This window comes from Thunnus maccoyii, chromosome 15 (genome assembly GCF_910596095.1).
Source record: "Thunnus maccoyii chromosome 15, fThuMac1.1, whole genome shotgun sequence".
NCBI lineage: Eukaryota > Metazoa > Chordata > Actinopteri > Scombriformes > Scombridae > Thunnus > Thunnus maccoyii.
This window is the reverse complement of record NC_056547.1, coordinates 30,569,809-30,586,901: the sequence shown is the minus strand read 5'-3', so window position 1 is coordinate 30,586,901 and position 17,093 is coordinate 30,569,809. Positions and strand designations below refer to the sequence as shown.

The window sequence follows — 17,093 nt, the reverse complement described above, 5'->3', positions numbered from 1 at the left end:
TAAAGTCTTTAGATGACACTGACCAAATTTGAAGTCGGTTGGACTAAATATCTAGGAGAAGTTCGCTAAAATACAATGCCTGGAAATGGCAAAAAGTAAATTAAAAATGGCTGACTCCCTGTTGGACTTAGGGTATTGCTCCGAGAGGCTTTTTTTTGTGTCTGGACATGATACATGTGCCTCCCAAATTTCGTTGATCTACATCAAATTTAAAGGTGGGGGCTTTTAATTTGACATTTTCTATGGGTCGCCCTTGAGTTATTTTGCCACCCCCAAGCCAGCTGACTATAACACCGCTAGGTGCTCTGACACCTAACAATGTTATAATTTCTTGCTTTGAAATTGTAGAAATGTGCCATATTCCAAAATCTCACCACTTAACTTGAATACAATGTTATAATTACTGACAGTAATGATGACTTGCAAAAATGAGAACCAGGTTGTATAAAACTGGAACTCCCCTCAATTAAAGTAGTATTGCCTGCAACACTATTCAGGAACAGCTTGACAATTCATTCTTGACCTTGGAAGCAGCATTTGGCATAGCGATCTCAACTCAAGGCAACCTTACTCACTTTACTTATTTTGTATTGAGACCATTGTATCCTGTGGACAAAAGTACTTGATTTGTATTTCAAGAGAGAAGGTGTCACTTTCTGAATGGAGCTGAAAGTATTTTGAAACCATCATTTCATGTTGTATCTTAGAACTCTTGACCATTGGCTTGAGCATTCACCGCAGTTTTTACCACAGTTTGGGCCACTGGGCAGCAGGACTGCAGCTATAGAGATGTATAAGTATCTTGCTGATTTAGCACATAAGACTGCTTCTGTAATTTCTGAGATATTGTTGCCCAAAAATAAAGTATCCAGCAGCTCTCAGTGGTTAACTGGACAGACGAGGCTTGACTGATTGCTGTTTAGCTGCCTGGCATGTGTAAGAAGAATGGGGGATTCAGGCACCTTGAGGTTTTTGACAGCCACAGCAGGGTCGGTGAGGAAGCTTTGGCGAACGCTGATTTCAATCCCTGCCTCTTTCACTCTTTCCTCCAAATCATCCAGAGTCTGTCAAAAAGACACACACATACACACACACACACACATACACACACACAAACACACACACACACACACACACACACACACACACACAATAATAAGGATGCAGAAGAGAGGGACAGCAACAAAAATGGAACTGGAAAACATAATGGAATGGTAAGTTGCAAAAAGAAATTTGAAGAAACATCAATTCAAGTAAGAGCAAAGTAATGAGGCAGAAGATGAGTTGGTGGTTAAGAGAGATGATGGTGGGTGCGTAGATGATGATACCAACAAACAGATAAAACAGCAGGTGACGAGAGAGGTAGAGAGAAACCAATCAAGGGAATAGTAGCCATGATAGAAGACGGGGGAGATAAGAGAGAAATAGAAAATGAGAAAAGAGATACAATTTTCACCGTCGTCTTTTTCTCTGAGTGATCTAGCACCTCCTGTATACATTTCTGATTGGCCATAATAGGCCTTAGAAATATGCCTATGTTTTAATGGACACAAACTATATAATTGCGTAAAGTATTTTTATTTGTTGTTTTTTTTGCATAGTTATGTGTAAAAAACAGTGAAATTACAATTTTAAGTTTGGAGAATACTTCCAATTGCCAAATGCCTGGTTGTCTTTGGAAGGAAAATGGTAATGTTATATCATAAGCTGAAGTCATGATGCTGTTCCATGAAATTTTATGACTCAATGCAATCTCTTAGTTAGTGAAACAAAAATTAAACATGTTCCTGAACTTTACTATCCATATTCCAAGATAAATAAGTGTTGTTAGCATTCAAAGCAGTTACAGCTCCCAGGAAATTTTACCTGCTAGACAGTGTGAATATTATAAGTTATTGAAACTGTTTCTCTACAATCACGATGTCCACCATCCACTATCTTCTAATGTCATCTTTCCATCTCTTTAGTTGTAATCTCTGACGTCTATAAAAATTTGTGCTGTTTGGTTCTCGATGTCAATCTTTATAGCTTGCCATTCAACTGGTCGTAGACTGGATATATACTTGCTTTTTAACCATGTGTTTACATAGACAACTGGCTGTGGCATGAACATAATTGTTCACATACTTGCCTATCTACTTTGTGTGTTACTGCAGGATTCCACTCGAAGGCACACCAAAATATACATAGAGATATAAATACAACTTCTGGATTTGCACGATGTAAAATTGGCCAAAAAACACAAAGAAGAAGAATAAGCATGATGTGAAAATTAAATATGGTGACACTCAAGGAGGTTACCACTTTGTTAATTCAAGCATAGCTCCACCATTGTTGTCGCTGCTTTTGTGCCTACTGACCCCTGACCCTGGCACATTCCCATACTGCCCCTACACTGCCCCTACCATTCATGTGTGTATTACATCTTGCAGACATGTAGCGTTAATTTCTGAGGATGTGCACAACCAATGCTCCAAACAGACGGAGGATATGCGAGGAAGCCATCATGCACACATGAAAGTGTAGTTAAAAGCAAGTATATATCTCCGGCCTTAGTCTGTCAAGCTGTTATTTTTTAAAATGCAACGGTCTTAAGGTGTGTGATCAGAGTAAATGTGAGGTGAATTTTCACCTCACCTAGAGTTTTGCAGAGTTTATTTACCCCAAACAGTTAATGTACAGACGTTAGCTGTAAGCTAACTAGCAACATACGCAGCCTTTGACTGAACTCACCTGGAACTCAGCTATTTCTGTTATTTATCCCCAATTGCTCCCCTTTTTCCTCTTGTCTCTGTACATTTATGAAGTGGCGTAATAAAGGATTGGGGATAAGTGTAACTTTTTCACTCAAGTTTAATCTTTTTAAAGTCACATGGACGTATCTCTGCCATGGGCAGATTTGCATCCATTTGAGTTAATGTGTCTTCCCAATGACTTTGTATGTATGCCACTAAAATTGTTCTGAGTTGTAGGAAATGATGTTGATCAAATGTCGCTAAAAACCGAAATATCAGTTAACAACTATATAACTTTTTGTTGTTGTTGTCTTTTTAATGTAGGCTACCATCATTGTCTAGACATATGGAGTAAATAATATAACATATTGTTGAACAAGGTTATGATGTTTTATGGCTTCACTTTTATTCACACCATGTTTTTACTGTAATATTTAAAAGGACTAATTAGTTATGAAAAGTGAAATACATTTTCCAATAACCAACTGATATTTTTTAGGCTAATCATTGAAGCACTCTTCAGCAAATTTCCAGAGCATCATGCGGTACACACAGACAGAAAGTTTGCTGCCAAATATATGTATCACTCACTGATGTAAAAACTTCTGTTGTCTGCTGAATAGTGGCAATCTTGGTCCATTTCCACTTTTGGAAGAGCTGCACACGAGTGGGGTTGTGCAGGGTGGCGGAAGGATGCGTGCGGAAGAAGGTGGGAAAACGCTGGCGGTTGGAAAGTGCTGGAGAGCTGGAGCCATAGGACAACTGAAAGACAGGGAGACAGAAAACAACAAATTACAGCTTGTATCATCATTTGTTGTAATGTGATTTCTGACAAGAAATAACATTAATACACAAAAACAAACAACACAAAAATTGGTTAAAGTCTTCAAATTTCCAAATGGAAGTTTAATCACCTTTAATGTTACACGGAGTTCAGATCTCGTAACCATATGTTACTGTTGGCCCTGTAAACTTATGTAGGAGTATTAATACTTTATTATAGAATTACCTCATTAATGGGGCACCACCTCCTTTTTGGTTAGGATCTGTTAGTGCCAGGAGGGAGCAATATCCGTTGTTCAATTTAATCAATGAATTAGTCTCATAATTGTAAGTTCTTGTCCCAAACAGTGACGTCTGTTTACTCAAAGAAGCAACCAAACAGTTTTAGGATAAATGAAGATGTCTTGAGGATACATGATAAAGCATAAGATAATATACAGAAATTAATGAATAAAAGAAAGTAAAATAAATAATAATAATAAATAAGGTCTATAAATGCTAATAAAATTAATAAAGAAAATTATTCAGCAAGAGTGGCTCAAAGTGTGTAGCTGGTGGTGGAATAAAGGAATTTTTGGGGAAGTCTAATTCTGTCCTTTTACACACAAAAATCACACCTCAAAGTCACTAGGTCTGAACATTTCCTGTCAGCTTGTATCATATTTGTAAAACCATTCAAGACAACAGTTAAGCAGTTTACATACATTTCATGATAAGTCAGTTCTTCTAATAACATAACAAACATTAACCTTCATATTAACACTTCATGATGTCTAAGCAAACAACCTTCATTGATTCAACTTTCTCAAACTATTTACACATCTCAAAACATCTACATCTACCATCAAACCATCTACATTGAAATGAAAAGTTTAATACTATAGTGAAAGGAAATAAAGTTACACAACACTTATGTGCAGTCATAGTGCTTGTGTACCCACAATAGAGGAGCTGAAGTATGGTAGGGTTTACCCACCCTATTTTTAACCACTACAGCCCTGTTGGGAACAGAATGTCCCATGTACTGTATGTGTTATATTTTATTAACCCTGTTACTCTACTCTCATGGTAAAACATAAAATCTCTTTTCTTTGCCATAATTTACAATTGTGTCTTGCCTCAATGTGATTTGAATTAGTGGTTACATAAAAACAAACTGAAATAGAAAATGTAACATTCGTCACTGAAAAGGGGTTCACAGTTCACAGTATTCATATGACTCAGTTTAAGAACAATGGCCTGCAGACTCCCGGAAAGGAAAAAAAAAACTGGAGACAGACGAATCTGCAGAATTAATGAGAATGGAGCCATAATCAGGTTAGAGTATCTTTATGTTTGGTTCAATATCCTTTAGACAAATCACTCTAAATCAGGTTTGTTCCATTATTCATCATTTTCATTGATTGCCTGTAGTGTAGGCAGTACATTATGAAGTGGACAATGACAAAGAAATATGGGTCACAGTCCTACTGTAGCAACTGGAGGAAAAGCTCTCTCTAACATAAAAATAGCAGTGTGTATGAAAAATGAAGGAATGTGTCTTGAAACTTTTTTTAGTGAGTGCACTTTACCAATGCTCCCCAAAGAGCAGAATGACATTAATGCTGTGCTTTGCTCAAAGCTCAGAGATGTTAGTCTGTAAGGCACATGACCTGTAGTGTAATTGATCTGTTTCTGGATGCTACATTGTATTTCAGGTTATCCTAGATTGAATCAGAAGTCTTCAATTCCGAGAAACAACTGTAAGATAGCTCAATTTCTAAACTCCCAATAGTGGCCGCTAGAGGCTGTGGATTTACAGCTTATACAATACAGATGAATACAACAAACAATATATTCTGGCTGTTGCGGAGCCGTGCTGGCAATGGAGCTAAATATATATTGGTGCTAGAAAAAAACTTACAGTGTGTCCAAATTAGAGTCGACTGCTGGCATAGCAAAAGCTAGCAGTGCTGGGGTTATGTAAGGCAAACAACAGCTGCAGGTTATAGGTAAGTAAATGATATGCATACATGCATGTACAGTAAATACATGCAATGCAGTGATAGATGCAAATAAGGAGGAAGCAAATGTTCACTTGAATTTCTTCTTGCAAAGACCAACACACGGAATTTTTATGGCTTGTTTATGACAATTAATTTTCTCCATTAATAGAAGCACAAAGAAATTTGAAAATAGCTATAATGTGAAATGCAGTTCTGTTGGTTTGCAGTTCTCAGTTTTTCTTTGCTTCTGCTTCTGAGCTTGGTCTTTAGGGTAATTGGACAAATGTTCTAGGGACAGGGGTTCTGTGTGGTGTGGCTCCACTTCCAGTAACTTGGAGAATAACTTTGAGTTTGTCTGTCTTCAGCAGTAAGTATTCATGAATAAGTGATGAAAAAAGATTTAAAGTCTTAGGGAGTACTGCTTCCTGAATGCTAACAACATTGAGGCTTTGTGGTCACTTCTCAGAGTTCCTGGTGGGATGAGACTGACAGTCTATTGGACTAATAGAGGAGCAGCAGAGCCACACCAATCAGAATCCCCACCCCTAGAACATTTATCCAATTACGGTAAAGAGCTCAGAATTGCACAGCTGTAGGCATGTATGCTGTACCAGCAGTATCTAATTTTATTGGCTGATTTGAGGGCGGCTGTGGCTCAGGAGGTAGAGTGGGTTGTCCATTAATTGGAGGATCAGCGGTTCGATTCCCAGCTTCTCGAGTCCGCATGTCGATGTGTCCTTGGCCAAGATATTTAACCCCAAATTGCTCCTGATGGCTGTGCCATCAGTGTGTGAATGATCAGATTTCCTCTAATGGGCAGGTTGGGACCTTGCATGGTAGCCCCTGTACCCATTCAGCGTACGAATGGGTGAATGTGATTCGTAGTGTAAAAGCACTTTGAGTGGTCGGAAGACTAGAAAGGCGCTCTACAAGTACAGTTTCAGATCACACAGTACACTGATTATTTTTCTATTTATGCATCCTTAACTCTGTCAAAGATCTGTGGACATCTTTTTATTTTAAGCAAATCACCAAACCCCATTTTACTAGTTGTTTGAGTTACAAATTACTGCAGATTTTGCCCTGACTCCACAGACATAGACTGTGTTATAAAAAAGTTGGTCCAAATCATACACACACTGACAGGAATTATTTGCCTTGAAAACATATTTAGGGCAGTTTGTTCAAATACAAGCCCTGTCAATAGTTGTCAACTGTCACTTTGTGGAAAAAATTGCAAAGTTGATTCAAAATGGCTGACTTTTTGTTGGACTTAGGGTATGGCTCCAAGAGACTTTTTCTAAGTCTGGGGATGATACATCTGTGTTTCAAATTTAGTACATTACCCCACTTCGGATGCATGTGCAAAGTGTCTTGAGTTTTTGAGCATCCCTAGCATCTCAAAAATACTAAAAGTAATTAGGGGGCACTATAGAGCTGATGTGCCATGCCCAAGCCCAGTTTTGATACTAATTGCAATACTTGCTAATTTGAACATGGGTGCAAAGTTTTGTGAGTTTTCACACATCCTGAAGGCCTCAAACATGTGTCTGTTAAATTATAAAATTGACACATGAAATCCAAAATGGCTCACCACCTGTTGGGTGAAAAAAAATGAAAAAACATGTATTATGTTGAGAATGATGAGATCAATGAACTCACCAAATTTCATGAACTTCAAAGAAACTTTGTTCCCAAATGGCCCTGTGTTTGGGGGCACAATGGAGCCCGCTGGCTACTCCTGAGCCCAGTCACTACAGCACTTTTTCGATTTTTTTTTTTAACAATTTTCGCCAGTTTTGACATGTGTACCAATTTTTGTGAGTGTTTGAGCATCCCAAGCCCCTAAGAAATGCAATGGTGTGGGGGAATAATAATAATGATAATAATAACAATAATCTTTACAAAAATAAGAGGTTCCTCACACTTTCACTGCCAGGGGCCCTTGGGCCCTGGCACTTTCATGCCCAGGCCCTAATAATAATTTTTACAAAAACAATAGATTCCTCGCACTTTTGTGCTCGGGCCCTAATAATAATCCCTTCAAAAACAATAGGTTCCTTGCACTTTTGTGCTCGGGCCCTAATAATAATCCCTTCAAAAACAATAGGTTCCTCACACTTTCACTGTCAGGGACCGTTGGGCCCCTGGCACTTTCATGCTCAGGCTTTAATAATAATAATCCCTTCAAAATCAATAGATTCCTCACACTTACAGCGCCAGGGACCACTAGGCGCCTGGCACTTTCATGCTCAGGCCTTAATAATAATAATCCCTTCAAAATCAATAGGTTCCTCGCACTTACAGTGCCAGGGACGACTGGGCCCCTGGTACTTTTGTGCTTATAATAATAATAATCCCTTCAAAAACAATAGGAAATATTTAATAAAATTAAATATTTTCTGTTTTTATTATTTTTTGAGGAGGGGGCATTCAGGATTTGGCCTATGGTGCCACCTAGGCTACAACGAGTACTGGTCCAAAATGGAAAGGATTCATCCTCTGGGGAGCAGGAATATGCTTAGTACAAGTGGAAATACTGCCCTCATTGTGGAACTTGAGGAATTAATGTGGGGACCATCACAACAGATTTTAAATCTGGCCATTGATTTTTGAGATACCTTTTCATGGAACAAAATTTTCAGGTGAAAGTGAGGAGTCTCCCCCACCATTATGGATCTGAATACTGTGAATATTGGTAAATATGGCCCGTAGTTGTTGAGATTTCTCACTCTGGAGCAAACTGTTGGACAGACTTATCTTAAGGCCCTGTTAGTAGTAGGGCAAAACAAATGCTGACAGGTTTGTCTGGACAGAATCTGGTAAAAGCATCACACTGATCATGGACTGAGTGGTAAGTACAAACAAAAAAGTGAATGAAATCCTGAAACTGTTCATTGAACAGGTGTGCTGTCTTGTGGAAAAAATGTCTTTTCCTTTTCCCATTTGTTGCCTATGTTTTCATCTCTGAGATAACATTCAGTTTTCCTAGGTCACAGTTATCTATCCAATGTTAATATATTCACACAACTGGAAAACAAACAATACAAACTGAGTGTGTATAAAGACTGAAATACAAAGAATTACATTCAAAAGCTCATGTAAAAATACACGTTATATCTGGAGGGAGTACAGCTCCCAAACACTTGGCCTCAATGGTTTTATAACTCAGTAATTAAAGTATAATGTTCTCGTTCTGATATTTGTCCTCTTAACTATCACTTTCCACTAACATGAGACAACATTCATAGACTGTGAATATGTGTATAGATTTGATAAGAAAGACAAACAGTGTCACTGACAAAAGCACCTGTCACAGCGAACAAAAATTCTGATCCAGTGTTATCTGTTGACATTAAAGTGAAGGGCTAACTATGAGTAAATGAAGAGTAAATAAAGATTTCAGGAGTGTGGGGGCTGTGTGCTCTTATTGTTTAAAATAACCCACTGATTACAGTGCTTGATGCAATCAACACCAATCCAGCAGGTCAATAACTATCTTTAAACTTATTTAAGCTTGATGCATATTGTACTGGTGTCCAGCTGGCTGGTGATTATCAAACTAACGTCAGCCTGCCGTCTGACCAGCAGTGCTGCTCTCCTCTGCTGGTGCTTTTTTTGTTACTTTACTTCCACCACAGCTCAGCAGGGAAACATTGTCCGAGGAAACACAAAGAGGGAATTTAATGCTAAAAAGACTGTAAATGTGGCAGATATCCACTTGATATGACTTACTTGGACTGCTGAAGCCTCATATAAGCTTCAGATCAACTTTTAAATGCATTTTTGCCTAAAATGACTGTATGGACACACTGTGGATTTTGGTCCCATCATTCACATTTGAAGGGTATCTTTTAATAGCCAGTATGAACAGGAGGAATGATTAAACCTCTTTCAGTGTTCATATGGGCACCTGACTGTTGTTTTAAGACACACTTCAAAAATTGAGAACCTATCCTTTAACTTGCTACCACAATCAACAGTTGGTAACACACTAGTAAATGTAGCAATGTGTCAGCAAAGGTTGAGAAGACAAAGACTACTAGCAAGCAGTTTTATGAGGAAGGAAATGGATTCAACTTTATTAGACCTCAACAATGCACACAATGTGTTTTGGTGAGAAACACTAAATGTAAACATAATTCTACAGGGTACCTTTAAATTTAATTAAGAATCCTGCAAAATAAAGTTTTTGAATAATGTATGGCACCTTTTTCCTATTTGAAGTCACTTTAATGAACTACAAGGTTCGACAAAGAAAAGAAAAGCTGGGTTTCCTCCTGGCTGTGGTGGTGAATGGTGCCCCCTTAATTCCTAATGCAGTGAAGTGAAACCTATTGCCATGCAGAGTGACTGTATGAATCAGTATTCTATTGTTTACTCTCCTAAACTGACCATGAAATCTTATTGTGACATGCCCTGGTTTAATGTTTTCAAATGTATGTTTTTGGTTCTTTATCTTTGGTGTTAAGAGTACCTTCCAATGGTGTTATTTTTGTATTTTGTTTCCACCTTTGGTGCTAAGTGTTCTTTATGTTGTTTTCACACTCAGTACCCAGAGATCACTTGTGAACTAAATTGTGTGGGCAGCCTTAATTCTTTCCTTTTCACCAGTGTTTCACCAGTGGCTCTTCTTTGCCTGTTAGCCATGATGGCTCACTGCTCATACTAACTACCCAATTCTTCTTCTTCTTTTTTTTTTTACATCACCATGTACCACATTCTTCCCTAGGAATACCTTCTATGAAGTGGCCACACTATTGATGTTGCAATAAACATCAGCATTACTGAAATATGACAACTTTCTGTTGAAGAGCCACAAACTGCAAGGTGAAAAAGGTTGTTACCACTATGAGGTTCCACATGCGAGCAGCTTCGGCCACCAAGGTGGACACGGAGCTGCATCCCGGCATCAGAACGATCTTAATGGGCTCCGTGTACAGAAGGTCATACAGCAGCTTGGTGGCTTCCCCTGGATCACACTGTGGACACAGAGATAGCAGGGCAGTCAGTTAAAGAAACACAATGCACCCAGTGACCTTCAAGAGCTAATAGAGTATACATGTATTATATGACAACATCAGATGAATAACAAGTCCACAAGTATGTGGGATATGCAAGGTGACCATAGGTTTCACAATGAAAAGACTTTTTTTTAACACTTCCGTCTGGAAGAGGATGATTATATATATATCAATTAAACAAGAGATTTCACAATATTTGCAGTTGGTCATAGCTAAAGAGAGGTCTGAAATTATGACAGAATAAGAAAAATATTACCAAGAACAGTTAGTGAGATAAAGCCCAATACTCTGTGATTGTCAGGTATTGTATGTATATGTATTTTGTTTTGTTGTAGCAGGTGATGTACCCATCTCACTGACAACATTTTCAGTCAGCACAAAAGCTGCAGTAGCTGTTGCTATTAAATTAAATGATAGGTTCAGGTTTTTTCAAGTCTGTCTTAATACAATACTGACATGTCAATATGTACATGGGAATGGATCTTGGTAATTGTATACTGACCATTAAGCTATTCCCTGGAATGTGACTACACTGTAAGAAATGGGGGACAATATCCACAGCCCTCATTCTGTGCAAAAAACATTCCTACGTTCCATTGAAGTTAATATGAGGCTGCAGCAATCTGAGTCAGCTAAATTGAGTCACTATCCTCTAAAGTTACAGCCTGTTTAGCATGAAATTCCTTCTTTTTGTTTCGTAATGAATATGTGTTTTCTTAGTATACATACATATATAAAGTACCACAAAGCTTATACTCTGATACAGCACAGATCAGCACTAAATACTAAACAGATTTTTAAAAAAAAAATATTCACAGATTGAAAAGTTTCACATCAAAAAATATTAATGCATGTATCAAATACATGACTGAATACATGAGCTCACTTTGACACAATAGCTTCAGTGTCCAAACTACCTACAGCACAGTATATGATCTGTTTGCTATGTTCTTGCTAAGGAGATAAGTACACACAACAGTCACAGACATTTAATCACTGGAAAAGAAACTAGCGACAGAGTGAGGGTGTATCTGACTCAAGTCTTCTTTATTTCATGGAGATGAATTATGTCATATTTTCATACTCATTTTCATTCATTTTCATACTCTCTTCTCCCACTCAAATAAATTAAGCTTTTAGTGCAAGTTCAAGAAGGAAGACAAATGTCAGCCTATTTTATCATCACACTGAGCTCCGCCTCTTAACTATTATCCAATCATTTCACTGGGTTCTGCACACTGACTTTTCTATCATCTAATGATTATCTTAGCCAAAGAATATTTAAACCACCTTACCTGTTTTATCTCTCTCTGCTGTCATTGCAGTCTATGCTGCATTACAGCTTCACCCCTACACCTCCCCACTGCCCCAACACTGCACCGCCACCACTTTCAAGGCCCTGTCTATGGCTCCCCTGGGGGGATCCCTGGGGAACTGGATGCTATTTATAGGGCTCCATTCCTATACATCCATTTAAACGATGGGGTCAACGCCAAAGACTGTCAAATAAAACTTTTGAATTCATGTCAGCTTGTGTCTTGATTGAATTTTCTATTGTTGTAAGGACAGAATGTGACTGCCTTCACGGTTCACTTCAGAAAGAAAGAAAGAAATGTGTCAAATAATACATGCTGCATTTCAGGGGAGCCACATGTACAGCTACATTTTTTTCTATTTTTCAAGATAGATAGCTGGCTAGCTAAGAATAAGATGATGTCCCCATTCTTAATCCCACCTACAAAGCTCTGATTAGTTGATTGTTTCTCCAACTGGTGGAAACAGCTGTCAATGAGCTCACCAAATGTATCTGAATCACTCAAAGAAATCAGAGATGTTGGCAGTGATTCAGAAGTCTGGAACCAAGCAAATTGTGGACATGCATGTGGGTCAAACTCACTGTCCCAAACCTAAAGTGCAGGAAGGAAATATAACTAATTGAGATAATATTTATTATGAAAATACATCATCTATAATATCAACAATGAATAATAAGAAAAGTGGAATAACATGCTTGCCCAGGTTTGGGTAAAAATATTTAACGTCACAATGTAATTTCATAAAGACTTTTGTTGAAGTGAGCCTATGTGACTTATGCTTAATAGTGGTCTCTGTGGCTTTAACTGACAACTACAAGATAATTGTAAATGCTAAAACATAGAGTAACAGTCGCACAAGAACTGCATAAAATCTGTGAACTGACTCAGTCAGTTATACAGCAATATCTATCTGTTTATTCATGTCAGCTAACATTAGCCAAATTGTTTAAGTCAGTGGTCATATCAGACCAAGTTAGGTTGTAGCTACAAATCCCTTAAGTGTACTGAATAAGGGCGAATTCTATTGCTTATGAATTCTGTCAAGTTACATAGTCTTGTTTTAAAGCCACTATGAGTTGAGTTTGTATGTGATTACATCTTTCAAATTACTCTGATAGCATGAGTTTGCAGAAAAATGAAACAATACAGGTGAAAATCTATGTGTTGCTATAAGTGGTATGCATTGATATGTGTTTTTTTATACTAACTTGGGGGATAGCCAAGATCAAATATTTCAGAATTCTATCCATAAGGGCTCTAAAGCCTTTTAAAGGAACCTGCAGATACTTTGTAGTTTTGTGGGATCTACTGGATAAACTGTGATGTTCTATGTGTTAGGTATATGTAGTGTGTGTGTGTATTATATGTATGTACTGTTCTGTATGGAATGAATGAGTGTGTAGGAAAACTGAACACACGGGAATAATGCACAGCTCACTAGAAGAAGTCGTTAAAAACAGTATATATGGTAAATACACTGTGCTAGGCAGCAGTCAGCAGTACCTTGTACACATTAGTGCAGATGCTACATATAATGATACACAGTGCAGAGCCACAGCCAGGGAGCCAAGGTGAGACACGTCTCAAGGTCACCTCAACCTGAGTCCTGACAGGCTCGTCTGGAGAGGCAGACACAGCATTTATCTGTGTGAATGCTAGGAAAAACATTTACCCACCACTCAAGTGCCATTATCTTGATCCACACATTACAAATGCTGCTCCTCGCTTTCCATTTACAACTTATAGTCAATGGAAAATCAATAAGCTATTTAAATGATAATTGTGAAGGTGTGGTGACCATTTATCATTTAACAGAGAGACAGTAGGCCATGTTTGGATGGCTGTTGAGAATTTGACTGTGGGGGGTCAATTTGTCATTGTCATTATCATGTGTCATTATGTCATATTACTCCACATGGACCACTCAAAGCAAAAATGTAAAACTCTTGATTAGGGCTGCTACTAATCTGTTGATTATTTTTTAAATGAATTGATTAGTTGTTTGGTTCATAAAATGTCAGAAAATGGAGAAAACTGTCAATTAGGTAAGGTAAGGTGATGCCCTCAAATTATCATAACCCAAAGATATTCAGTTTACTGTCATAGAGGACTAAAGAAACCAGAAAATATTCACATTTGAGAAGCTGGAATCAAAGAATTTTCAAAAATGATTAATTGATTATCAAAATAGTTGGTGATTAACTTAATAGTTGGCAACTAATCAATGAATTGACTAATCATTGCAGCTTTACTCTTGACTTAAAAATAATTTTTGCCCTTATTATAGATAAGAAGACAATGATTACGCAAATGTCTGTATGATCTGGCAAGTTTTAGTTATAATAAAGCACACATTTCTCAGCTCTCACTGAGGGCATATGTTATTACATCAAACTGCAGATGACACAGAATCAAACATGGTACAAATATACGTCAAATATGGATTCATACCAGACTGAGCTAGACTGAATGATTCAAACAGTCAGAAAAATGTGTGAAATGACATGAAGACTCAACTCTAAATTACATCTGTATTTGATGTAAATATATTTAGGATTTATTCCTCAAAGGCTACAACCAACACATTATTTCACTGTATTCCTGCTTCAGAGTTTGCTAAGCAAATAGTGTCATGGTGCGCCTGTGCCATTTGTTTGTATGGTAATTAGGTATTCATACATTTGTAAATGTGCACAGCCTCTTTCTCAGTTTGGAGACGCACTTATCATTTCAGCTGTGTGATGTTGCAGCCAGCTGTGACACACAGCCCACTGTGGGCACCAAATAGAATATCAGTACTGATGTTTCTGTGAAATCCCGGACACATTCAGTGATGACATTATTGTAACATTCAGACATTAATCTAACACGTAAGCTGTAGCCTATTTTGATGGACATTTCAGTAGATTATACTATAGATGTGAAATACTAGAGAAGCAAAAGAAGCAAAATACATGAAAGTTGGTTTGTGATTGTGGAGCACTCTGTGTGTGTACACACCTCTGCTAATTAAAGACATGCAATTTGAGGCTTTTGTGCTCTACACAGTTTTCATTACGGACCAAACTGTGTGCTGAAATGTGGAGGAAGCATCATCTTCCTACATACCTAGCTATCTACCTACAATAAACTACATTCAAGAAAATAGTGACAGAGAAATGGGGACAAGTGACAAGATCAACGCAGCTGTACAAGTCATTTTAAGTCAACTTACAGAAATAACACCTTCCATTGTCATTAAAAACATTATATCAACTGCCTCTAGCAAATGCTGCCTCAACTTTTGTGTCAACTGATAATGAAGATAGCCACAGAGATACATCTAGAGCTAATGACTGGAAAAATACTCCCCTTTTTCAAACAGAAATCGGATAACATGAACATGATGTCAGCCTGAATAATGAAGTGAAATGAAATTGCAACTTGTTCTGATTAGCAGCCTGGCCAAATAAGGTAGACACCATTTCACTTGTACAGGAACGCGGTTTGCTAACTTGTTGTGCCATATCTTGACTTTCTACTGAAGTTCTTTGAGAAATTTACAATGTAGCACAACAGGCTAGGGAGCAGAATATGGCAATGTGTTTTCACAGTGGTGCCTGCCATACACAGAAATACTCTCCTGAGATTGAAAACATGATTGCTGTTATTAGTCTTAGCAGCTATTTCTGAACAAACTACTGTGACCATAGACTTTGTGGTGAAGGAAAATGTCCATAGTTTTTGGACAACAGCAGATGTCTACGGCACAGAGGAATAAGATAAATCAGACTTTGGATACACACACAATACTTGTAAGTGGATTAATTCATTGTTGGTTTAGATCCAAACATGAGATTAGTTGACAAGGAGAAAAATATAGATAATCGCCAGACATATCTTCTAATGACATATAGACTGTGGGTTTTAGCAGTCTTATTTTTTTGCAAGCCTCACTGTTTGATATGGAATAAACTTGGGTATGACATAAAGTTTGATGTGACTGTGTGATGATCCCACCTAGTGAATCGTAGGCTATGACACAAGTCAGTATACAAGAAAACATCATCGGCATGCATCATCCATCTGCGCCGCTATAGTGGTAAACAATAAAGCTAAGCAAGAATCAAGCTTTCCATGCTATGTCCTTCTTGGTGCAGTCATGATAACAGCTGGAGAACACAGACAAACAAAGCCTCTGCTGCCACAGATCAACAAGATTTTCTTCTTTGTTGAAATCCCAAACATTTCATTTTGCTCATTTTCAATCACAACAAAAGTCATCTCAAGGCACTTTTCACATAGAGCAGGTCAAGACTGTACTCTTTAATTTACAGAGACCCAACAATTCCCCCATGAGCAAGCACTTGGCGACAGCGGTAAGGAAAAACTCCCCTTTAATGGGTAGAAACCTCAAGCAGAACTCGGCTCTTGGTGGGTGGCCATCTGCTTTGACCGGTTGGGTCCGGCTTTGACCTCCATCATTGAGTTTAGTGCCAGTGTCGCATTGATCAATACATCATTTCCATGCTATCCTTTTCATTGGTTGGTAGATGTAGGTTGTAGCAGCAGTCACGTTGTGAGATGGTTATCCTAAATTTCTGACGCTGTCAGAATTTGGGGCCATGACCAAAGATATTGCCACATTTTTTTCACTTTGGTCATCTTTTGTCTCAGACAGCCCAAAATCGCACAGTGAATACAAGGCTCAAGAAGCTTGAGACTTTGTTTCCCACTGAGTAATGCTATCTGCACTCTGTATGTTACTCTGTGACTTCTACATTACTCTGTGTCAGGATTCAAATCACAGTGTAACATATAGAGTGCTGCGATTACAGATCTACACATTTTTGTGAGTTTTGACAGTCTGGTCATCCACCCATCACAACATCTGGACCCATGAAATGCAGACATAGCTAGCTACCTGCTAGCTGGCTTAAACTATTTATACATGGCTTTTGGCTATGCATTTTGGCTACTCTGTTACCAGTTTTCATGCTCTCTTGCTCTCAGCATGTGGTTGTTATGGCTGGCTCAAATACCAAACATAATAATGGACACAACACCAGTAGGAATTTACTACATATGAGTTTATAAAGGAAATTAATGAAATGGATGAATAAATGAAGACCAGATACCTAGCACCACAAAGGTGCTTCTGCAGCAAGATAGAGAGAGAGAGAGAGAGCTGAACAAAAAGCTGCTAAACAAACAGCTGAACAAAGACCTGATATAGACTCAGCCCACTAATCAGCACAGGTGCCTGCCAAC

At 38.1% G+C, this 17,093-nt stretch overlaps 1 protein-coding gene across 1 annotated transcript in view; it reads right to left on the bottom strand.

The window, feature by feature from the left end:
* Nucleotides 1-17,093, bottom strand: part of LOC121912801 (gamma-aminobutyric acid type B receptor subunit 1-like) — a 151,144-nt gene that overhangs the window by 105,585 nt on the left and 28,466 nt on the right. The window contains exons 3-5 of the mRNA XM_042435244.1: nt 10,351-10,485; nt 3,327-3,497; nt 963-1,064 (exon numbers count right to left, since the gene is read on the bottom strand). Coding sequence (XP_042291178.1) covers nt 963-1,064; nt 3,327-3,497; nt 10,351-10,485 — 408 coding nt within the window. The remainder of the gene's footprint in view (nt 1-962; nt 1,065-3,326; nt 3,498-10,350; nt 10,486-17,093) is intronic.